The following is a 25,033-nucleotide window of genomic DNA, read 5'->3' on the forward strand; positions in this document are numbered from 1 at the left end:
TACAATTGGCAGTATTAGAGGGTGGGAGAAGCTGGCGGGGTGGGTCCGGGTCGTTGTAAACAGCGACTCCTACAGTTCGGTCGGGGCGCCTGCTAAGCGCGGATAGGATCTAAGGGTGGTAGTGTGATCCTTCCACACGTTACATGCTCTCAGTGAGAGTCCGCGCTGCCAGGTGAAAAGAAGCGGTTGATTGGCTAGACGTGTGTCAGAGGAAGCACGTGATAGCCTCCACTCTCCCAGACCGACTGTGGGGGGTAAGTGCGCAGCGACCATGAAGGGGATTGGGAATTGGCATAACGACTAACATTGGGATGGGAGAAAATCGGAGGAAAAAGGAGGGGGAAAAAGATCAATAAAAAAAAAATAGTAGTATCGATAAAATCCTAACGATACCCATCCCTAACTGCCACACTACAGAAGGTTAACCCTTTGTCGCGTGGCAGTGAACGGGTTAACCTTCTGTGTTGTCGCAGTGAAAGGGTTAACCATTTGGTACTGTGGCAAGTTAATATTAAGAGTTCTCCAGTGATTATGGTCAAATAAAATGCTCAATTTCCAGAATTGGCTCAAGTGAAATATAATAACATTTATTTACAACAACATTTGTACCTTTCGTATTTATATACATTTTTAAATGACAACATCATTAGTCTGTCATGAGAATCATTAGTCTGTAATCATGAGAATTAGGGATGTCAGATATTATCGGCCTACCGATATTATCGGCCGATATCGGCATTAAAATGTGATATCGGAAAATAACCTTTATTTACCCAGGCAAGCAAGTAAGAACAAATTCAGATTTTATTTATTGTCAAAAGTATGCATAATGTTGTGTTAATTCCACAACAAGAGATATGTAATGTTAATTATCTGAAATTATTCCATTTTTTGGGGGGGGAAACCTTGCATATATCGGTATCGGTTGATATCGGTATCGGAAATTAAGAGTTGGACAATATCGGTATATCGGTATCGGTAAAAAAGCCAATATCGAGCATCCCTAATGAGAATCATATAAATGTAACACATGCATCATGTCTAATGGAAACACAGGAAGGTGCTGGCCTTTCTCCGCTGTGAAGAGAAGGTAGCATTGAATACATTTGTAGTGCTTAAGGCGTGTAGTGCTGTAGTGCTTAAGGCGTGTAGTGCTGTAGTGCTTAAGGTGTGTAGTGCTTAAGGCATGTAGTGCTGTAGTGCTTAAGGCGTGTAGTGCTGTAGTGCTTAAGGCGTGTAGTGCTGTAGAGCTTAAGGCATGTAGTGCTGTAGTGCTTAAGGCATGTAGTGCTGTAGTGCTTAAGGCATGTAGTGCTGTAGTGCTTAAGGCGTGTAGTGCTGTAGAGCTTAAGGCATGTAGTGCTGTAGAGCTTAAGGCATGTAGTGCTGTAGTGCTTAAGGCATGTAGTGCTGTAGTGCTTAAGGCATGTAGTGCTGTAGTGCTTAAGGCGTGTAGTGCTGTAGAGCTTAAGGCATGTAGTGCTGTAGAGCTTAAGGCATGTAGTGCTGTAGAGCTTAAGGCATGTAGTGCTGTAGAGCTTAAGGCGTGTAGTGCTGTAGTGCTTAAGGCATGTAGTGCTGTAGTGCTTAAGGCGTGTAGTGCTGTAGAGCTTAAGGCATGTAGTGCTGTAGAGCTTAAGGCATGTAGTGCTGTAGAGCTTAAGGCATGTAGTGCTGTAGAGCTTAAGGCATGTAGTGCTGTAGTGCTTAAGGCATGTAGTGCTGTAGAGCTTAAGGCATGTAGTGCTGTAGTGCTTAAGGCATGTAGTGCTGTAGTGCTTAAGGCGTGTAGTGCTGTAGAGCTTAAGGCATGTAGTGCTGTAGTGCTTAAGGCATGTAGTGCTGTAGTGCTTAAGGCGTGTAGTGCTGTAGAGCTTAAGGGGGCTTTCTCACTGCCATTCGGAATCGAATCAGCTCCGCTCCGTCCTTGGGTGCGAACTTCCCCCCTCCCTCTCCCCTCTCTAGTTTGCATACACACTGCAGTCTTGGTGCGCTCCGGGTTTTGTTTACGGTTTGCGTTTTGAGCGTGTAAGCTTGCCGTAGGCGATGATGTCACGCTCGAACGTCAACACAGGAAGAGTTTTAACACACGGTGGTGGAAACTGGATGCTGATATAAAGAAACAAATAACCAATAAATATGAAGTTATATTTGAACCTCTGTTGTCAAGCCTTGTCAATATAACCCACCCCCTTTTCTCATGAATGGAACTGGTGTCGTGGAGTCCGCTTTGAGCGTTTTCCAGGGTTAACGCTCACGCTAAGCTAACGCTACTTAGCTTAGCCTATTTATTACTAGTTAGCAGCTAACATTAGCCCATTGCTCGCAGCAATTATATTGCATGTCATTGATCTACCGGTCGATCACGACCGACTGGTTGGGCACCACTGGCTATAGAAATAAATGCATTCGAACAAGAAACCAATGTATAGTAGACATAGCAATGGCAAAAAAATTGCCAGACCTAATGCGAGCCAGGGAAGTCTTGGGCTTGTAACGTGGCTTCATGTTTTCATCCACTGAGCCGTGAGACTCAACATGCTTGTTTGGTTGAGGTCTGAACTCGCCAAATTGCCCATAAATATAGTTTTTGTGGGTATTGTCCAGTTGTTGCTGTATGTTTTTATCTGCCCAAAATTCAAGCAAGCATGAAAGCATTACAGTAATGACGTTGTGTGTGTCAGCAAGTTGATACAGCAAGCCTCTCCCGTGTTTTGGTACAAGCTTGCACACCACGCCCCCCGCTCCCACTGGTGCGCACCCGAGACCACCTATTCCAGCGGTCCAGGTTTGGAGCGAATCAGCGTCCCCGGGGACGATGGGGGGCGTTCTCAGTAGGACGTACACACCCTATTTGGGTGCGATCAGGCTGTGATTCGACCCCGAATGGTTAGTGAGAAAGTCCCCTAAGGCATGTAGTGCTGTAGTGCTTAAGGCGTGTAGTGCTGTAGAGCTTAAGGCATGTAGTGCTGTAGTGCTTAAGGCATGTAGTGCTGTAGTGCTTAAGGCGTGTAGTGCTGTAGTGCTTAAGGCATGTAGTGCTGTAGTGCTTAAGGCGTGTAGTGCTGTAGTGCTTAAGGCGTGTAGTGCTGTAGAGCTTAAGGCATGTAGTGCTGTAGTGCTTAAGGCATGTAGTGCTGTAGTGCTTAAGGCATGTAGTGCTGTAGTGCTTAAGGCGTGTAGTGCTGTAGTGCTTAAGGCGTGTAGTGCTGTAGTGCTTAAGGCATGTAGTGCTGTAGTGCTTAAGGCATGTAGTGCTGTAGTGCTTAAGGCGTGTAGTGCTGTAGTGCTTAAGGCATGTAGTGCTGTAGAGCTTAAGGCATGTAGTGCTGTAGTGCTTAAGGCGTGTAGTGCTGTAGTGCTTAAGGCGTGTAGTGCTTAAGGCGTGTAGTGCTGTAGAGCTTAAGGCATGTAGTGCTGTAGTGCTTAAGGCGTGTAGTGCTGTAGAGCTTAAGGCATGTAGTGCTGTAGAGCTTAAGGCATGTAGTGCTGTAGAGCTTAAGGCATGTAGTGCTGTAGAGCTTAAGGCATGTAGTGCTGTAGTGCTTAAGGCGTGTAGTGCTGTAGAGCTTAAGGCATGTAGTGTTGTAGAGCTTAAGGAGTGTAGTGTTGTAGTGCTTAAGGCGTGTAGTGCTGTAGAGCTTAAGGCGTGTAGTGCTGTAGAGCTTAAGGCATGTAGTGCTTAACACTTTGAGTGCCAACAACGAGAATTCTCGTTATTTCATGCCAACCGTTCAGTGCCAAGGACGAGAAATCTCGTTATTAATAGCGATTTCCATTCATTTTTCATCAATCTAGCCTCACTGGGACTCTCTGAGCTCGAACAGGGAAAATACCGCCCCCTATCGTCTCCCGGATGGTAATGCACCCTTTGGATTGGACTGAATGAAAATACATGGGGAAAAGAAAATCCGGAATCCACATTTGACTTCTCAGGCATGTAATCCGAGCCAATTGCAGTCTTTGTGGTCCCTCAGAACAGCATGGAATATGTGTTTCGAGCACCCAGCGTTGGATAAATAAACGCGATTGATATTTGGAATGGCGATCAGGAATTGGAATAATATTTTTGGAGAACATCTGATCTGAGGTAAGGAATCTATTTTACCAGTCTTGGGGTAATCGGAGCTTTTTTCACAGATATATCAACGTGGGCCCTATATGTCTATGTGTGTGTGTTGATCAGGAAATAGATAATCGATTTTTCAGCCCGCTTCTCTAGCGTGCATAAGTACACATATACTATCGATAATCTAGCGTTTATTAGAAAACTATTCATAAATAGGCCGAAAAATGACTGTTTTTTGTGTATTCCAGTAAAGGGCGATTCCTGTGGAATCTCTTTTTCAGATAATTTCCAAAAACGAGCATTATTCAAAATGGTATAAACCGGAAATGTACCGATGAAAAAACAATCCGTTTCGACAATGTTGACTGCAAGCAAGTCATTGATAAGCGACGGGTATATTAGACACATAGCCATAATTTAAGATATAGTTTATGCGTTCGCAAATGTGCTCGCCCTCTCATTGAATAGCGCGCTGGCACTCAAGTGCTAAATCGTGCGCCCCCTGCTGGCACTGAAAGTGTTAAGGCGTGTAGTGCTGTAGAGCTTAAGGCATGTAGTGCTGTAGTGCTTAAGGCGTGTAGTGCTGTAGAGCTTAATGAATGCCCAAAACGACATAACACGTGTTATTAGCCCACCCCCTGAATGCCCACCCGACAATTAGTGGGAATTTTTTTTAATTAGCGATCTGAATTCATATTTCATCAACCGAGTCTACCGTTGGGAAACCAGCCCCATCAGGAGCTCAGATGTGAAAAAAGCGCTCCCTATCGTCTCCCAGATGGTAATGCACCCTTTTGGAATGGACTCAATGAAAATGGATGAGAAAAGAAAAATCCGGAATCCACATTTTACTTCTCACGCATGTAACCGGAGATGATCCCAGTCATTGTGGACCATCAGAACAGCGTGTAATATGCGTTTACAGTATGTAGCGCTGGATCAATAAAAGCGATCGATTTTTGGAATGGCGATCAGGAATTGGAATAATCTTTTTGGATAACATCTGATCTCAGGTAAGGAATCTATTTGACCAGTCTTAGGATAATCAGACCTGTTTTCACGGAGATATAAGCTTTTCCCCTATGTGTGAGGTGGCTGTTTGGCTGTGCGAGAGATCAGGAAATATATCAGATCAGATATCAGATCGCCTATATAGCGTGCATACGTACACATATACTATCGATAATCTAGCATTAATTTGAAAACGATTCATAAATAGGCCGAAAAATTTGAACGTTTGTGTATTCTAGAATATTCCGTTTATTATGGAATCTTTTTATTTTCCTTGAAAACGAGGGCTTTTCAAGATGCTATAAAACGGAAATGAACAGATAAAAAAACAATCTGCTTCGACAATGTTGACTGGAAAATGAGTCATTGATAAGCGACGGGCAGATTAGACACATAGCCATAATTAGGCGATATTAACGCTAACATTGAAGTGGATGGTGGGCATTCAAGCACTAAATCGTGCGCCCCCTGCTGGCACTGAAAGAGTTAAGGGGTGTAGTGCTGTAGTGCTTCGTAGGCATCAAGGAGGACGAGTAGGGTTGCTAGCTAGTTAGTTAGCTCTGATGTGAGGAGCCCACCTCTCTTGTAGGGTTGCTAGCTAGTTAGCTCTGATGTGAGGATCCCACCTCTCTTGTTGGGTTGCTACTAGGGCTGGGCGATATGACGATATTATATAAATATCGGGTACAGTTCATTAACGATACACTTTTTAAACGTATCGTGGATATCGTGATGTTTTGACCAAGAGGATTGTGTCGCGTCAATCTGGTCCACACGTTGAAACTTTTGAACAGCGCCGCCCCACACACACTACTGCATCAAAGTTACTACATATGATAACAAAGGCATTCGTTTTGTGACATTAACGTTATATAGTTACACGTTCAATAACATCAGCGTATTTACATAGCAACGTCCGAGGTCGACCTAGATATAGCAAGCATTAGTCGTTCATATCTCAGCCCGTGCTGACTCAGTTGTGCCCATTCTGCGGTCTGTTAATAAAGTTTTCAATCAGACAGATGTATGGAAAGGCTTTTATTATAACATCCGTTGCAGTAAAATCATTATGCCTCCAGTCGTTTAGTCATCCTGCGGAGCTAAAAGCTAAACGTCGGCCGCGGGGAGCTACCGCTACCATTGTTGTTGTCATTGAGCTCTCCAATGGCGGAAGTAAAAAATGAATACGCGCTTGCCGATTGGCGCTAAGAACAGCAGGGCGGGTGCAAGCGGTGTGACGTAATTGGCAGACTCGACTGTCAATCAAAATGATTCCGTTTGCCGTCTGAATGAATGAAAACGTTATTAACAGATTGCAGCATGGGTACAATACACAGTACAGCTCAATACAACAACAGTGGACTGGAGGATGCAGACCAGAGAAAGACTTTCGTCTTGTTTACATCAGGGTCCCCCATTTTCAATTCATCATATTTCATATCTAAATCATATAATATCTCATTGCTAAATATATGCAATATATAATCTAATAATCCAATAATCTAAATCTAATATATAATATAAAAATGCTAAATGCATGGGTATTTTATTTTGTCTTTAATGTTAGCTTGCAAACTCAAATACTGTCTTGGTAAGCCTCATAATGAATTGTTTGGGGAAAAAAAGAAGAAAAACATTGTGATGCGTATCGTGTATCGCCGAAAGGTCAGAAAATATCGTGATATCATATTTAGGCCATATCGCCCAGCCCTAGTTGCTACTAGCTAGTTAGCTCCTATGTGAGGAGCCCACCTCTCTTGTAGGGTTGCTACTAGCTAGTTAGCTCTGATGTGAGGAAGCCACCTCTCTTGTAGGGTTGCTAGCTAGTTAGTAGGGGTGGGAATCACCAGAGGCCTCACGATACAATACTATCACGATACGATAGTATTGCGATACTAAATATATTGCGATATGCTGAGTATTGCGATGTTAATATTGCGATATATTGCGATTTATTACCTTTTTTCAACAGCAAAGTAAAACTTTGTCAACATGTTTTATCTAATAAAATAAAGTTCAGTCAGTTCATCTCACTTCAATAATTTTTATTGCAGAACATGGTATTTTCTCAAGCAGACAGATGTCAACATGTGTTCCTATGTTCCTGTGTTCCTGTGTTGCATGTACCTGACAAACTGAACTGTTTGTATTAGTCATATTCCAACTTAACTGAATGCACACGTGTGCGTGGACTACTGTACTATTAGATATTGAAATGAACAATGCAACTTCCTTATACAAAAAAGAATATATATATATTTGGTAAATAAATAATAGAATATCGATAATTGGCATCCTTGTATCGATACAGTATCGCCACGCAAAGTATCGCGATACTACTACGTATGGATATTTTCCCCCACCACCACTACTAGTTCGCTCAGCTGTACCTGCTGCGTCTCGGATGCACATCTGTGATGATGGGAACCCACCTCTCTTGCAGGAAGGAGCAGCAGGCGTCCTTCACGTTCTGCAGCTGCAGGAAGCTGGCTCCGATGAGCAGGGACTGGACATTCTGCTGGTCTATGGCCACATGGCCGTTATAAGCAAAGTTGATAAGAGCTTCGAGTGCACTATGGAATACAACACAACAGAAGATACAGGTGAGAGGAGCTTCTATCCGCAGGCCATCAGGATGCTCAACGACAATGACACTATTTACCAACCCATCATCTACACACACTGCACACACATGTACACACTCACTTTAAATAAACACGCACCGTAACACCCACTCTACTCACTTTAAACACTTGAACACACTTTATATTTATTAGCAAAGAGATTTGCACTACAATTCATACCTCAATGCACCTTACCCTAAGTTGTACCTGATCCCATTGCTGCATTGTACCTCACCAAGGGAGTTGCCTGGGTCCCTTATTGTATGCAATCTTCGTTAATGATTTACCATTAGTACTTAATAATGCATCAATGGAGATCTATGCAGATGATACTACCGTGTAGGGGTGGACGGTATAAACGGTATAAACTGTATGAATTTGCTCTACGGTATGGATTTTGACTATACCGTGTAACCGGTAGAGCAGCTCTAAAAGAGCAATGACGTCATGTAACCACAGCGCGACTATTTCAATCGCATTTGCCCCTAAAAATAGATAGAATTAGTCATAGATAATAGATATGTGCAAACTGGAAAAAGTTATTTAGGAGGCTTCGCGCAGTGGGCGTGTCAACACGCAATTGTCATTTCATAATAAACATATCACCGCGGCGCACAGCAAGTTTCAATTTCAGTTCCTGGCATTTTTAACCAGTGGAGAAAGGTAAGGGATTTCCCTATCGTTTTTCTTATATGAATTATTCTACGTTAATAAAACATACCTGGTGATCAACTACAGTTTGCTGTAAACATTATGATATGTGTGTAGTGTTATGATAACGACGGCTGCAGCGGGAGGACGGCTGCAGCAGTGGAGTTGCGAATAGCATGTAGCTGCAGAACCATGGGCGCTTTTAGGTCTGGTCACAGGCCCGCTCAACAGCGCCCCCCACCCAACGGCTGAATTGCCAATGGCTCCTGAAAGCGCCCATGGTTCTGCGGCTCTGCAGCTACATATGCTTCTAGCAAAATCCAGCATCCAGCCTCGCTGTTTGCAATGGGAGCAGCACGGAGTCTCGACTCGGGATTTATTTTATTTGGAATATAATGACTTTATACGCAAAAGTAGCCTAGTTTTAAGTTAAAATATTATAAATCTACATGCCTTGAGGATGTCATTCTTTATATAGCCTGCCTATCAGGCAAAACAAATTATTCTAACGGAAACACTGATACCGTGATATATACCGTTACCGTCTATGCTTCAAATTATACCGTGATATACATTTTAGACCATACCGTCCACCCCTACTACCGTGTATGTAGCGGCGGAACAATCTGAGTCCGTTAATAACTGCGGTCAAGTGAGCCGTCTTTTGCTTTTGCGTGGTCAAACCAGCCGCTCTTGTTTTTCGAGTGCGCGATTAGTTCCAGGTTTACGGTAATGCATTAAAACAAGCCTGGGACGCTGTTGTAATGAACCGACGTGACTTTTGAACACAGTCTCACAAGTAGATCTTACAGAAATACTTAATATGACATTGAATGCGCATCGAATCAATAGGACGTTTAGTCGAATCAATAGGACGTTTCGTATGTGCAGTATTATTGAACATCGAATCAATAGGACGTGCAGTATATTCGACCACTAAAGCTAAAGACAATTCCACAGAGGAACACTTCCGGTGAGGATTTCAAAGTAAAGGATGGCATGTGGTTAATTTCTATTATTTCATAAGTAGTTTATGACACTGCCATGTTTGTACTTAATACTTCTCAAGACTACTTGCACAAATAATATGAACTACTTTTACTGTGTACTTTGAGTAATTTGAGTTTCAAAGTCTTTTTTATAGAACAATGAGCATTTTCGACTAAATTTGATGTGGGATAAAAACAAATTTTCCCATAAGCAGTTTATGAAACTGCCATGCTTGTACTTAGTACTTCTTAGACTACCTGTACAAATTATATGAAATATTTTTTACTGTGTACTTTTTGAGTAATTTCAGTTTCAAAGTCCTCAGAATCAGCATTTTCGACTAACTTTGATGTGGGATAAAGAAATATTTTCCCATAAGCAGTTTATGAAACTTCCATGGTTGTACTTAGTACTTCTTAGACTACTTGTACAAATTATATGAAATATTTTTACTGTGTACTTTTTGAGTAATTTCAGTTTCAGAGTTGCCAGAATCAGCATTTTCGACTAACTTTGATGTGGGATAAAAGAATATTTTCCCATAAGCAGTTTATGAAACTTCCATGGTTGTACTTAGTACTTCTTAGACTACTTGTACAAATTATATGAAATATTTTTACGGTGTACTTTTTGAGTAATTTCAGTTTCAAAGTCCTCAGAATCAGCATTTTCGACTAACTTTGATGTTGGATAAAAAAAGATTTTCCCATAAGCAGTTTATGAAACTGCCATGGTTGTACTTAGTACTTCTTAGACTACTTCATATAATTTGTACAAGTAGTCTAAGAAGTACTAAGTACAACCATGGAAGTTTCATAAACTGCTTATGGGAAAATATTTTTTTATCCCACATCAAAGTTAGTCGAAAATGCTGATTCTGAGGACTTTGAAACTGAAATTACTCAAAAAGTACACAGTAAAAATATTTCATATAATTTGTACAAGTAGTCTAAGAAGTACTAAGTACAACCATGGAAGTTTCATAAACTGCTTATGGGAGAGAAAAAAAATTATCCCACATTAAAGTTAGTCAAAAATGCTGATTCTGGGGACTTTGAAACTGAAACTCAAAAAGTACACAGTAAAAATATTTCATATAATTTGTACAAGTAGTCTAAGAAGTATTAAGTACAAACATGGCAGTGTCATAAACTACTTATGAAAAAATAGAAATTAACCACATGCCATCCTTTACTTTGAAATCCTCACCGGAAGTGTTCCTCTGTGGAATTGTCTGTAGCTTTAGTGGTCGAATATACTGCGCGTCTTATTGATTCGATGTTCAATAATACTGCACATACGAAACGTCCTATTGATTCGATGCGCATTCAATGTCATATTAAGTATTTCTGTAAGATCTACTTGTGAGACTGTGTTCAAAAGTCACGTCTGTTCATTAAAACAGCGTCCCAGAATTGTTGTTTGAATGCATTACCGTAAACCTGGAACTAATCGCGCACTCGAAAAACAGGAGCGGCTGATTTGACCACGCAAAAGTGAAAGACGGCTCACTTGACCGCAGTCATTAATAGGTTATTGCAAGATGAGATAGTGCTAATTTCCAACTGGGTAAGTGAAAATAAGTTAAAGGTAAATGTTGCAAAAACCAAGAGTATAATGATAGCCTCAAAATATACATCTAGATCAAATCCTAAATTAAATCTAGTTCTGAACTGTGCTGATATCGAACAGGTCAGTGAGGCAAAAGTGCTGGGTGTTGTAATAGATGAAACACTTTCTTGGTCGAAACACATTAGCAATATGGTGGCTAAGATGAGCTGTGGTACTTCAATGATCAGAAGGTGTAGAAATCTGTTGACTAATGGTACAGCAAAGCTTGTACTACAATCTTTGGTCTTATCACGCCTGGACTACTGTCCTACTATTATAGTCTAACCTCTAGGCTTGATCTGAACAAACTCCAGTTAGCTCAGAACAGGGCGGCACGCCTCGCTCTGCGCTGCTCTGTGAGGAGTAGTGTTGGAGTGATGCATGCCGCGCTGACCTGGATGAGTGGAACAGAGGATGGCATGGTAACTTTTTTGTTTAATATCTGTAATACTGGGAAACCGGAGGGTTTGCACTCACAACTGTACCGAACTAATATGAGACATGGATATAGCACAAGGCAAGCATTAGATTCATGCTTTACTTTACCTCTACCAAAAACAAATGCTCTGAAAAAGACGGTAATATATAGAGCAGTTGCTTATTGGAATAAAATACCCAGAAATATAACTATGATAAGGAACAAATTTATGTTTTAAAAAAAAGTTAAAAATTGCGCTCATGAATGAGTTACATTTTGGCCATTGACTTTTGAAATTAGTATGGAAATATAAAGGTGATCGGTGACGTGAGAAAAGTTATGCTATAATATTGAGTTCAAATAATATATATGATTTTGATCCGTTTTGTTCTTATGGACTGAATATGTAATTTGTATTTTATGGTTGAGAATTGTGATATCTAACTTTTATTCACAGTTTTGTTCGTTGTGATGTTTTCTTGTGAGTACTTCAATGTTTGTGGTTTTATATTTTACTTTTTTTGTGTGTGCGTTTGTATTTTTAATGTTTGGACCCCAGGAAGAGTAGTCTCACTTTGGTGTAGACTAATGGGGATCCACAATAAAACAATAAAAAAAAAAAAAAAACTGTTACTCTTTTTTTACTCTGTACAGTATATATTGATTGACTGAACACTTTGTTTACGTACTCTTGACTTTTTCTATTTTATACTTTTTATCTATTTTATCTAGCACACTCTCAGGAGCTCATACAGAAAAAAGCATTTAATGGAAAAGTATTCTGTATTTTACTATGACAACTATTAACACTTTGAGTGCCACAGGTCAGTTTTTGGCGTTTTTTTTACCCATTGGTATCGGTCCGATATCAAGATAGGGCCGATATTATATATTAAAAAAAAATGTGTTTATAAAATGTTTATTTAACACTATGATCGCCGGGGACGAGTTAAGACGTCATTCCTAGCCATGCTCATTCTGCCGAAGACGCCGTAACTCGTCTTTGATGTCAATATTTCAAAAATCTGGGGGGGCTCCAGTAGCTCACCGCGTATCTCGGCGCTATTTCTGCGTCGGGAGGAGCCGTGCTGCGTCACGGTTCTGGTTGACTCAGAGTTCGATTCCCGGACCCGCCGTCATTTGCCGAATGTCTTCCCCTGTTCTCCCTCCCGTTTCACTCTACAACTGTCGGTTATGCTTGACCAGAAAAGCGATAAACGCTAAAAAAAAATAAAAAAAATCTGTGATCGAAATCATATTTCCCCTCCGGAGCCCTGAGATGTACTGGTGAGCTCCACTCAACTGTCTAACGGTTCGAGAGCGCCATCTGGTGGCCGACCGGCAGAGGGGCGCGCCAAACAGGAAGTGCTCATCCATATGTGCTCCGGGCACTCGCGATCGGTAGCCGGACTCCATCTCAACTAACTCAATAAACAACGTTATTTGGACGTATATAGTATTATACAACCTGGAAATGGTTCATCAGGATCAACATCCCATAATCGAAAACGGTCTACTCCACGCTGATCGTCCAACGGCGCGAGGAACATATGGTAAGATTCAGCGTTATTTTCTAACGTATTCCATATAAACTGCTATGATGAACATATGACCCACTCTGGATGAATCATCTAACGCAGGGGTTCCCAAACTTTTCAGGCCGGGGCCCAGAAAATAAGGCGTCAGAGAGCCGCGGCCCAATGCACATTCAAGTTAGTTATTAATTTATATGTGCTATTTATGAGAGGGCTAACTTGTTGAAAAATAATAATGATAATAATAGCCTCATTAAAATACTATTGTTGCTTCGGTTGTTTTCAGCGTTTTATGTGCATAATCTGTTATTTAGTTTGAAATGTTCGTTGAAATAAGTAGATTTTTCGTTTTTGTTTATTTATTAAGTTAATATAAAACCATATAGTCACATTTTAGAATACAATAGAATAGAATTTTAGAATACAACTAGAAACACTGTCCTGGCCTGCTTCTAAGTTCAGTGGCCTGACAAAAAAAAATGAAATAAAAAAAATAAAAAAATAAAAAAAATAAAAAATAAAAAAACGTTTTTTTTTATTTTTTCTTTATTTTTTTTTAAATCATCTCGCGGCCCATCCGTGGCTGCTCGCGGCCCACCTTTGGGTCGCGACCCCGACTTTGGGAACCACTGATCTAACGCTGCCCACGGAATTATAAACGATCCCCCGCCCATCCGGTCATCATCAGATCATACGTAGATCATTCTAGAAGTACGTCCAGTTGAAATTTTTCATCTCGCGCCGATTGCTATCAAACTGTATTTCATCATCAATATAATGCATTTGGAGCTATAAATCAAGTTCTGGATAAAGCTGCAGAAAACGATAAAAACATACTTATACTTTAGACCATATTTTAGTATGAATATGTGAATGAAAAAGTTTAACGTTGCTACACCCTGAACAATACATATAGGACATTGAATGGGCCATAATAGTGGCAATTTAGCAATAGAATTTAAAAAGTTATAGCCCTGCAAAGAAGGGGAACTTCTCCATAGACAAATAGAGCTGGCAAGGGATGGTAAATTATGAATTTAACCCATGGCGATCAAGTTTCAAGTTTCTTTAATAGTTGTCATACAGAAGTACAGAATACTTTTATACAAAATGCTTCTTACTGTTACACTCCAGAGACTGTGCAAGACAAGATAAGTATGAAATAAAATAACATAGTATAGCATGTAAATTAGAAGTAAAAAAAAAAAAAAAAATGAGGTCACAGTGTTCAGTATAGACATATGTACAATATTCGATGCAGAATAGACGTAACTGAGTTACCATATAATATACAATACTGTGCAGTGTACTAATATACAATACTATATAGTGCAAGGCAGAAATGGGATGAGGTGCAATTTAGGTACAATTTACAGTAGGTGTACGAGTTGTAGTGCAAATCCTTTATCAATAAATATAAAGTGTGTTTGTGTGATCTAAAGTGTGGAGAGTGGGTGCTGCAGTGTGTTGTTTGTTTAAGTGAGTGTGTGCGTGTGGGTGTGTGTGCTGTGTGCATTTGATGGTTGTTGCATAGTGTTTATTGTTCGTTTAGCAGCCTGATGGCCTGGGGATAGAAGCTTCTTCTGAGTCTCTGTTATAAAAGTGTTAATGTTTATATAATGTTTTTTTCTTTTGACATGTTTTGGCCTTAAATAGTTTCAAAATATCAGTAATTTCTGAAAATAAGTTACAAAAGTTTAAAAAAATAAATTCGTTTTGGAAAATAGCTCTTTATTTGATTATCATAAAAAAGTGTTTTCTATACAGAGATATCGACATCGGTAAATATCGGTATCGGCCAGAACAGCAATATTAATATCGGTATCGGCCACATCGGTGCATCACTACATAAACTATAATGTTAAATTATGGCTATGTGTCAGGGGCGTGACTAGGCGAGCAATGGAGTAGTACGCTTTTTGGTTCTCGCTCCCGTCGAGTCTCTACTTTTTGTTGTTTTATCTTAATTTAATAAGCTTACGGATTTAGTGAATCTTACTCGGGGTACATTTGTTCAAACCGTTGGTCATTTTTTACACGGACAGATGGCATCAAACCTTCGCAAATACGGATACATCCCGACTACAAGTAGGCCTGAGAAAGCCTCGGGTTCCGCCTCTGGGCCACCACAGACCACACCGTCAAAGATGGCCGGCGTGGATACCACAGCCTTAAAGACGGAGATTCTCCTCACGCTGAAATTCGAAATAGCAGAGATAATACAATCGGAATTGAAAGGTGCACTTTCCAAAGAGTTCGACCTTATCAGAAATGATTTGAAAGCGATAAAGGAGGAAATGCAAAGCTGTGTAGCGACACTGCGTGTGGACATGAACAAAATGGAGGTTGCGGTTAAGGACGTGGAGGGTGGTCTCTCGAGGTGGTCGGACGAGGCGGCAACGCTACAAGTCGCAGTCTAAGACCTAAAGACGGAGATGACTGGTCTCAGGGGAAAGTGTGACGACATGGAAGGAAGGATGAGGAGGTGTAACGTGAGGATACTTGGAGTAGCTGAGACGGACGGCTCAAGCTCCACTGCATCGGTCTCAAAACTACTGAGAGACGTGCTGCAAATGGACGATGAAGTGCTGGTGGACCGCTCGCATAGAGCACTGGGGCCGAAGAGACCAGACGGGAAGCCCTGTGCTATCGTGGCTAAACTCCCACTATTACCAGGATTGTGTCGAGGTGCTGAGGCTCCATTACAGGTCAACGGAAAGTCTATTGCAATCTTCCCAGACTATGCCACGGGCGGCACGAAGGCCAGGGCTGCGTTTACGTGAGGTGTGGAAGATATTACGCGGCTGTGAAGGCATCCGATACGGCATTCTTTTTCCAGCCCGACTTCGCATCAAGCACGGGGGAAAAGAGAAAGAGTTCACCGATGCAGGGGAGGCAATGAGCTACGTCAGAAAGAACATTGTGCGCGCAGCGGCGGGTGAGACCACATAGAAAGAGAGATGTATCGGTGTGTACGTGCTGCTTATGATATGCAGGCGATGTAAACAATGTATCATATTAACTACAACAGGACAATATATATATAGAGGCTACTGTAATGTCTACTGTGTGATCATTTATGTGTAGCATCGTCTGCCTAGCATTGAGAGGACACCACTGGACACTATTTACCAAGCTAAGTGACTCACCAACCTCCAGCAAATTCGTTGCCCTATACTTATGTACAGACGATGTGAACAGTGTATAATTTTGGCCCCAATAGGACAATGTGTGTATACACATAGACACCTAAGATGGCGCACGCGCCCGCATACCTAGTGGATGCACTACCTGGAGATTCTGGGCGTACTACACACGTGGGCGCGCACTACGCGCATGCACAGACACACATTAAGACACGTATACACATTTACACATTATACAGACACGGGGGCACACACTCACGCCTACACACCCATACGTTTACACCTTGGCTGTGTCCGATACATCCATGCACACACACACACACATAGGATCACGTGCACGCAAATGCACGAACACTGAAGGGCATATGCCCAGGTACGCACCCATTTGTAGACGCATGGACACACGCACTCCCACACCTCTTCCAATTTATTTTATTCTATATCACCCAATCAGGCACCCTTTTTTGTGTTTAACAGGGCATGTTGGTTGCCCTTGCTCGGGAGTAAGATGTTTTGCCTTATTTTGGGGCCTGCTTGATGTGAGGTTGTTAATGTTAATGTATTATTGTTATGCTTACCGTTCACCGCTGACACCCATATTACCCTACCTGGTTGGGTGTATCCCACTGGACAGCTGAAGACCTTATATAATACCAAGATCTGAGTACGTTTTTTATTAAATTTTTTTTACTCCTATTTTTATTTTCTCTCTCTTTATTATTTTCTTTTACCTAAAGGGCTCGACGGGGGCCTGAGCGGCTGGCTCCATAGGTAGAACACCTCCAGCACATTATGTGTGGATTAGTTTCTGAAGGGTATTTTGGGCACCTTGTTTTTTTATATGTGTCAGGGGGGGGGGGGGGGGGGGTTACCGGACTTGTACATTCAACATGCTTAACTGATCAGACGTCAGTTTTGCTTTTCACCTGCAGTTGTGCTGAGCTCTCTCTAGGTTCCAGATGCATGGCCTCTCTCATCTACTATGACCAACACGGGTGATACCATGGGGCTGGAAGGGTGCTCTGTCAATTTCGTGAGTTGGAATGTTAAATCACTCAACCACCCAGTAAAGCGTAAGAAGGTACTTACACATTTAAAACAACTCAATGCAGACATAGCGTTTTTACAGGAGACTCATTTAAAAACTGCGGACCATGCTCGACTGGGGGGAGGATGGGTGGGACAGATGTATCACTCCAACTTCCACACGAGGGCCAGAGGAGCAGCCATTTTGATAGATAAAAACACGCCATTTACTATGTCAAGTGTAGAGGCCGACCCTGCAGGGCGCTATATTATAGTGGTGGGGAAACTGCATTCATTTCCGGTCATTTTGGCTAATATCTACGCACCAAACTGGGACAACCCTACGTTCTTCACCAGCCTTTTTTCCCGCCTACCGGATATGACCTCGCACCATCTCATCCTTGGCGGCGACATGAATTGTGCACTCTCCCCGGTGCTGGACTGTAGCTCGCCCAGGAAGGCCCCCAGTCTAGCTCGTCCCGTGCAATCCGGCGCTTTCTTAAATCATATGGGGTGGCTGACGTGTGGCGGTTTCGTAATCCTACATCCAGAGGATACTCCTTTTTTTCCCCGGTCCATAATACCTTCTCGCGCATAGACAGCTTTCTCCTGGATAAGAGACTCCTTCCCCTCGTAACCAAATGCGAATACGGAGCGATAGTTATCTCGGACCATGGTCCCTTAGTTATGAAAATGAGTATCCCGAACACACGGCTCGGCCACCGCCAGTGGAGACTCAACCCGTTGCTTCTGTCGGAGGAAGCCTTCACAAGCTTCATCACCTCGGAAATTACATTATTTCTCGACATTAATAAGACTCAGGGAATGTCTTCTTTAACCATTTGGGAATCACTGAAGGCGTACTTAAGGGGACAGGTTATTTCATATTGCGCCAACGAAAAGATAAACACGGCACGCCTTAAGGGGAGACACTGCAGGTGAATAGGGTAAACAAATTAACTAATAGATATCACAATGAAACTTCCCCAGTTGATTACTTATATTAAGACAAGACTTTTTTGTATTACAAGTTTTCTGAAATTGTATGTTTAAATATGCAAATGAGGCATGATCTACTTAAATATGCACTAATTTGCATATAATTCCAGGACGGAAATCTGAACATTGGATAAAGCCATTTTCAAAATTATAGTTTCATTTTGTTGACATATTAGAGCCAAAGGTTATTACAGAGGGGATTTTGGATATCTCTTTTTATCACTCCATAAATCAGAAAATACTCCATTCAGTAAATTTTTATGGTAAAATTCCATATTTCGCCATGTTTTTAGGAATAAAATGTGATATAAATCAGGGTATGAATGCGATATCAACAAACCCTTCTGTAAATATCTTCAGAACATAGATATGAATAGAACTGGAAGGTTTGGTGTATGTGTGTGCTACTGAAGTGGAGATTTCTGGCTCAGAGTATGAGGAAAAACTCTTAAAACTCATTTTTGGGAAAACGCCTTCAAAGTTCTGTATTGTAAAATGCCACTTTTTTTTTAAACAGATATTTACAAACACAATACCTAATCAAACCATTAGTAATAGACAACCTAAACACATGCCTGATAACTGAATAATAATAATAATAATAATAATAATAATAATAATAATAATGATGTTATTGAACTGAACAGAACTACACACAGGCTACAAACAGTGTAGTACAGTGTAGTACCCCCTAATAGGCAAAAAATATTTGAATAGATAAAAAATATATTGCAAGTTTTCTGAAATGTATGTTTATATATGCAAATGAGGCACCCCATTAAATATGTGCACATTTATGGATGCAATAAGGCAAAATGATGTAAAATAAACAACTAAATGTGTGTTATTGACGTTTTATTGTCACTAGTTTCATAGAAGACATGTTTAGGAAGCAAAATATAACAAAATCTCAAAAACAACAAAAAAAGTATATTTGACTATTCACCTGCAGTGTCTCGCCTTAAGCAACTGACGGACGAGATTTTGGAGCTAGATAAGACTACATTGCCACTCGCCATCAACCGACACGTTGAAAAAACGTATATCGCTGCGAACTGAGGACCCCGTGGTCTTTGCCTTCGGTGGTGAAAGACTTGGGAAGAAGCTGTTAGTATGGCCACGACCCCGCTTATGTAGAGGAGCGGATGTGGGTGTGGCCAGGCGGATGGGTGTGTACATGTGAAGAGAATTATTCAGTATTAGATTGATAAGGGATTAGTGTTGTAAAAAATATCAAAAAATCGATACATACCGATTCTGAATATTTAAAACGGTTTCGATACTCATTTCCCGAAATATCGATATTTAATTATTCATAAGAAAAAAATAAAAAATGTAGGGAAGTTGCATTGTTCATTTCAATACCTGTAATAGTACAGTAGTCCACACACACACACATGCATTCAGTTAAGTTGGAATATGACTAATAACAGTTCAGTTTGTCAGGTACATGCAACACAGATTACAGTGTTTACATCTGTCTGCTTGAGAAAATACCATGTTCTGCAATAAAAATGATTGAAGTGAGATGAAGTTATTTTTAAATGTGTGATCTAAAGATAAACAAAGGGTTTTAAAAGTGTTATATTTATCTTCTCTTATAGTACCAGAGAGAAGCTGAGGAGAACAAAAGCAAAATTTGTTAAAAAAAATATATATATATATATTATTTTTTTGGTATCGAAAATATCGATACTTTTCAAGGTATCATATCGAAGTCGAAATTCCAGTATCGTGACAACACTATAAGGGATAGGGTTCCACTAGAGTGCAGAGCGCTCGCTATACTCATAACTATGGTTATAGGATAACCGTATGTTTTGAAGCCACAGTTCAGTACAGGTTTTCGGTAAAGTGGGGGAAAGTTTAAGTTTATTTACTTGGCTTTCCATGTTCCCCTCAGGGGTGATGCAGTAACTGTTAAGTAGGGCTGTCAATGAATATTCTATATTCAAATTAATAATCGACTTGTTCAAAAAAAGAAAAGAAATTATATTGTGGGCGTGGGCCTGAATGCGCTGCATGACGGATAGGAGACATGCGACGTCATTGAACTGAATACAACAACTGCAACCATGTTATTGAATAGGGAAAGAAGCGTCATTGAGTTTATTAGGATCCCCCTTAGCTGTTGCTTGACAACAACTAGTCTTCCTGGGGTCCACAATTAGGGTCATGCAATGGTAAATACTATTTCCTGTTTCATGCCAAGTAAAATATATCAATTCATGTTTATCACACTTTGTTTGGAGGCACGTTGCTGTGTATGAATTTCTGTCCTATATGCCGCAATCTATCATTAATTTGATCTCCGAGAGACAGCCCCTTCTCAATATAGCATCAATCCTCCTCACGCACTGAGAGAGAGAGAGGGTGTGTGTGTGTGTGTTAGTGTTGGCAAAAATATCGATACTGAATATTTAAAATGGTTTCGATACTCATTTCCCGAAATACCGATACTTTCTGCAGCTACCAGCTAACGTTAGCTACTGCTAGCCGTTAGCTCCGTTAAATAAAAATCGAAACTGTTACTAACTGTAATACAAACAGTTCAGTTTGTCAGGTACATGCAACACAGATTACAGTGTTTACATCTGTCTGCTTGAGAAAATACCATGTTCTGCATCTGCAATAAAAATGATTGAAGTGAGATGAACAGTTATTTTTAAATGTGTGATCTAAAGATAAACAAAGGGTTTTAAAAGTGTTATATTTATCTTCTCTTATAGTACCAGAGAGAAGCTGAGGAGAATCAACCAGCAACAAAAGCTAAATTTGTTTAAAAAAAAAATATATATATATATATATATATATATTTTTTTTGGTATCGTATCGAAGTCGAAATTCCAGTATCGTGACAACACTAGTGTGTGTGTGTTCGCCACATTATGAGGCTATGCTAAATTACAGGTAATCTCTCAGTGTCGTGCATGGGCTGAACGAACATCAGGCCCTTTGCGCAAGTTATATTTTGGGAAGGGGTGAACTTGGGAGTTTTGAATTAAATTGTGCACACAAAAAAGTTCTGCATGTGTGTTCTGTTGGTGGTTAACGTACCGTTGCATTCATTCGGTACACAGCGCGTACTGAACCGAAGGTCCAGTAGTAGAGATGTTCGATATTGGCTTTTTTACCGATACCGATATACCAATATTGTCCAACTCTTAGTTTCCGATACCGATATCAACCGATACCGATATATGCAGGGTTTACCCGCCCAAAAAACGGAATAATTTCAGGTAATTAACATTACCGTACTTTTCGGACTATAAGCCGCGGCTTTTCCCCCCATTTTTCGACCCTGCGGCTTATATAACGGTGCGGCTTATATGTGACTCGACGTGACCAAACCCGAAAATGTAAAAATCAAAATATTGCTTTTTTGACTGCATTGAAATGTTATTTATCTGTTCCCTTATTTGCTAAACTTAATACAACTTGTAAATGAGTTAATTCTTGTTATTTGTCCGACAGTATTGTATCCCAATGCTAATTACATATGGTAATTAAACATTAAAACACCTGCGGCTTATAGTCCAGTGCGGCTTATATATGTACACATCATTCAATTTAGCTGCTGCGGCTTATAGTCAGGTGCGGCTTATAGTGCGAAAAGTACGGTACATATCTCTTGTCGTGGAATTAACACAACATTATGCATACTTTTGACAATAAATTAAATCTGAATTTGTTCTTACTTGCCTGGGTAAATAAAGGTTAAATAAATGTAAAAAATTTAATAAAGATTTTTTTTGAAAACAGATACCGATAATTTCCAATATCACATTTGAATGCCAATATCGGTAGGCCGATAATATCGGACATCCCTATCCAGTAGTACTGAAACAGTTCAGTACGGATACGTGTACCGTTACTAGGGCTGTACCGAATGTCATTTTTTAACATTCGAAGCTTCGATTGAAGTATTCGAACGAAGCTTCAAATGTCTATAAAAAAATGTACTTAACACTTTGAATGCCCATCACGAGAATTCTCGCTTAATTTTTTTTTTAGCGATCTGAATATTTCATCAACCAAGTCTACCGTTGGTAAACCTGCCCCGCCAGGCGCTCAGATGTGAAAAAAGCGCCCCCTATCGTCTCCCAGATGGTAATGCACCATTTTGGATTAGACTCAATGAAAATGGATGAGAAAAAAAAACTCCAGAATCCACATTTTACTTCTCACGCATTTAACCGGAGCCGATCAGATTCATTCTGGACCCTCAGCACAGCGTGTAATATGTGTTTTACAGTATACGCGTGGGATCAATAAAAGGATTGATTTTTGGAATGGCAATCAGGAATTGGAATAATCCATTTGGATACCATCTGATCTCAGGTAAGGAATCTATTTTACCAGTCTTAGGATAATCAGACCCGTTTTCACGGAGATATAAGCGTTTCCCCTATAATGTGATATGGCTGTTTGACTGTAAGAGCGATCAGGAACTGAGAGAATCGATTTTCAGCTCGCGGCACCAGCGTGCACACTAGGGTTTCCGTTAGAAAAAATCGTTGCCGGTCTCCGTGTCCTGCAAGATTTCAATCTACCGGACAAATGGGATCAATTCCGGTCAGAGTTTATTGAGCTTAAAAACAATTGATAGGCAGGCTATATAAATAATGACATCCTCAAGGCATGTAGATTTATAATATTTTAACTTAAAACTAGGCTACTTTTGCGTATACAGTCATTAATATATTCCAAATAAAATAAGTCCCTCGAGACTCCGTGCTGCTGCTGACTTGAAATAAAATAGACTGTCTGTGGGCAGTCGGCCAGACACTAAACAGCAGTCTTTGTTATAATCACATTTTTATGAGCTAACGAATTCCGTTATATTGGACATTTGTATTAATTATATCAAGCGAAGAACTGAGAAAGCAGAGAGAGACGGCAACATTATCGCGTGGTTCAACGTTGCGCAGGGCCGGACTGGGGAAATAATTCATACCGGGAGATATAGCGCGAAATATAGCCACAATCAGGCCACTTTTTATGCGGGGGTCTGGGGGACCCCCACCAGGATTTTTTTTGTTACAAAGACTTAATTTCCTGCATTCTGGTGAATTTTAGTGCATGTGAATCACAAACGAATGAGCCAACAATTGCTTAGTACAATGTACTGTTATGGACCTCAAATAAAACTGTTGTGGCACTAGCAATGCTACTCTCTCCACCTTCAAAAAGAAAAAAGCAAGAGCACAACATATTTTTCTATTATAATACAGTTAACAACTCTCTCCTGTAAGGGCCTTTCTTTTTCTTTGTTTTATCCCTCTCTCCTCCACCCTCTCTCTTTCTTCCACTGTCCATCTTGACATCAACGTTAATTGACTTTCGCTCTACTGTATCTCTCCCGAGTCCCTCACTACCTGGCTCACTGCCTGGCTGTTATTCTGCATCCGAGTGCCGTCTGCCATTCCATTCGCCGCCTCCGCTGTCAATCAGTTGTATCGCCTGGTCCCGCCTCCACCAATCACAAGCGGCAGCACGGCTCCATTGTGTGTGTGTGTGTATGTGTCCGCGTGAGGGAGAGAGTCAGATAGTTCTCCAACTCTGTCGCAGACAGTGACATCCTGGTTGTTCCCCACCCACCTAGGTTATCCAACTATCGCGCCGTGCCGCCGCCACAACTAGAAACAATGGCCTGGCAAAAAAAATAAAAAATAAATAATAAAAAAAAAAAAATTAATTTTGACATTGACCAAACTTGATATGCATGACCTTGGTGGGCTCTAGGTCAACTCCTGAAAAGGGGGTCAATGTCAGACTTTGCAATCAAAAGTTAGGGGGCTAATAACCCTTGCCATAATTTCAGTGCGCCCCCTAACTTTTGATTGCAAGGTCTGACATTGACCCCCTTTTCAGGAGTTGACCTAGAGCCCACCAAGGTCATGCATATCAAGTTTGGTCAATGTCAGACCTTGCAATACACTGTAAGGCACTGTAAGGCTACTGTCCTGCCTCACTTCCAGTGATGAAGCTAAGCTATGCTAACGGAGCGTCTATTCCCAAAGCTAAAATGCACGCACAGAGACAAAAAAGGTATGCATCTTCTTGTCTAACTCCAGGGAAGATGTTAAATAAGCTAATTTCCAAAAAAAGTGGAGTTCCCCTTTAAAGCCCAACTTGCAGGTTAAACCCTACTGATCAATTATGGGTAGTTTACATCATTGGTATATAATTTCATTATTTATTTTTTTCCATTTGACGCCGGAAATGCCACTCAGAAATGGTTAAAAAGGTCCACGCACGAATAACATGCACGAGCAAATTAAAAAGCTTATCAGAGCTATCAGGGCCATGACGTCACATCTGGTATCTTTCCCCTACTTCTGATCCACTACAAGGAGTTTTGACGAGTGCAGAAAGCTATTTCCTTGATCCAAATGGACGCCTTACAAGACGCAAATGGCTTTAATCGTCGGAGACTTTGATGGACCAGCTACAACTGGTTGAAACAAGATAGTTATGTTTTTAATGTCGTAAAAAAAGAACTACATTTACCACTAGGCAGCCGGTTGTTCAGTACAGCAGCGCTACTGGTCTGTGGGCTGTCGCCTGATCCCCGGGTCATAGTACCAAGCTGGCTATATCGCTCTGGCTAACGTTACCCCGCTAACGTTAGCATTATGGCTACTGTCGTGCATGTAAAAGAGTTTTGGGAACGAGTAAAATGTGTAGGTCCTGTGGGGCAAAGCACTGCACACGCATTATGCAAGCTACGTTAGCTACACGTCGCGGCATGTTGATACAATAGCCCCTTTAGCTGCACTCGGTGGATAGCCCCTTTAGCTGCACTCGGTGCATATGTACAACGACACAATGATCAAACACCTTATAACTACTATTGTCATGTCCATAAGTTCCCTGGCAGAATACTTGTGAGGACAAAGGTATATAAAGAGAGAACCATTTTAATTCGGGCTTTGTTAGGAGTTTCAAGA

The 25,033-nt window shown here is 40.9% G+C and overlaps 1 protein-coding gene across 1 annotated transcript in view; it reads right to left on the reverse strand.

Annotated features, from left to right (window-relative positions):
- klhl18 (kelch-like family member 18) overlaps nucleotides 1–25,033 on the reverse strand; it is a gene marked incomplete at its 5' end in the record, with an annotated part of 80,580 nt that overhangs the window by 35,932 nt on the left and 19,615 nt on the right. The window contains one exon of the mRNA XM_084312649.1: nucleotides 7,513–7,653. Within this exon, the coding sequence (XP_084168775.1) occupies nucleotides 7,513–7,653 (141 nt within the window). The remainder of the gene's footprint in view (nucleotides 1–7,512; nucleotides 7,654–25,033) is intronic.

The sequence above is a fragment of the Notolepis coatsorum genome (genome assembly GCF_963971535.1).
Source record: "Notolepis coatsorum genome assembly, chromosome: 4".
Lineage (NCBI taxonomy): Eukaryota > Metazoa > Chordata > Actinopteri > Aulopiformes > Paralepididae > Notolepis > Notolepis coatsorum.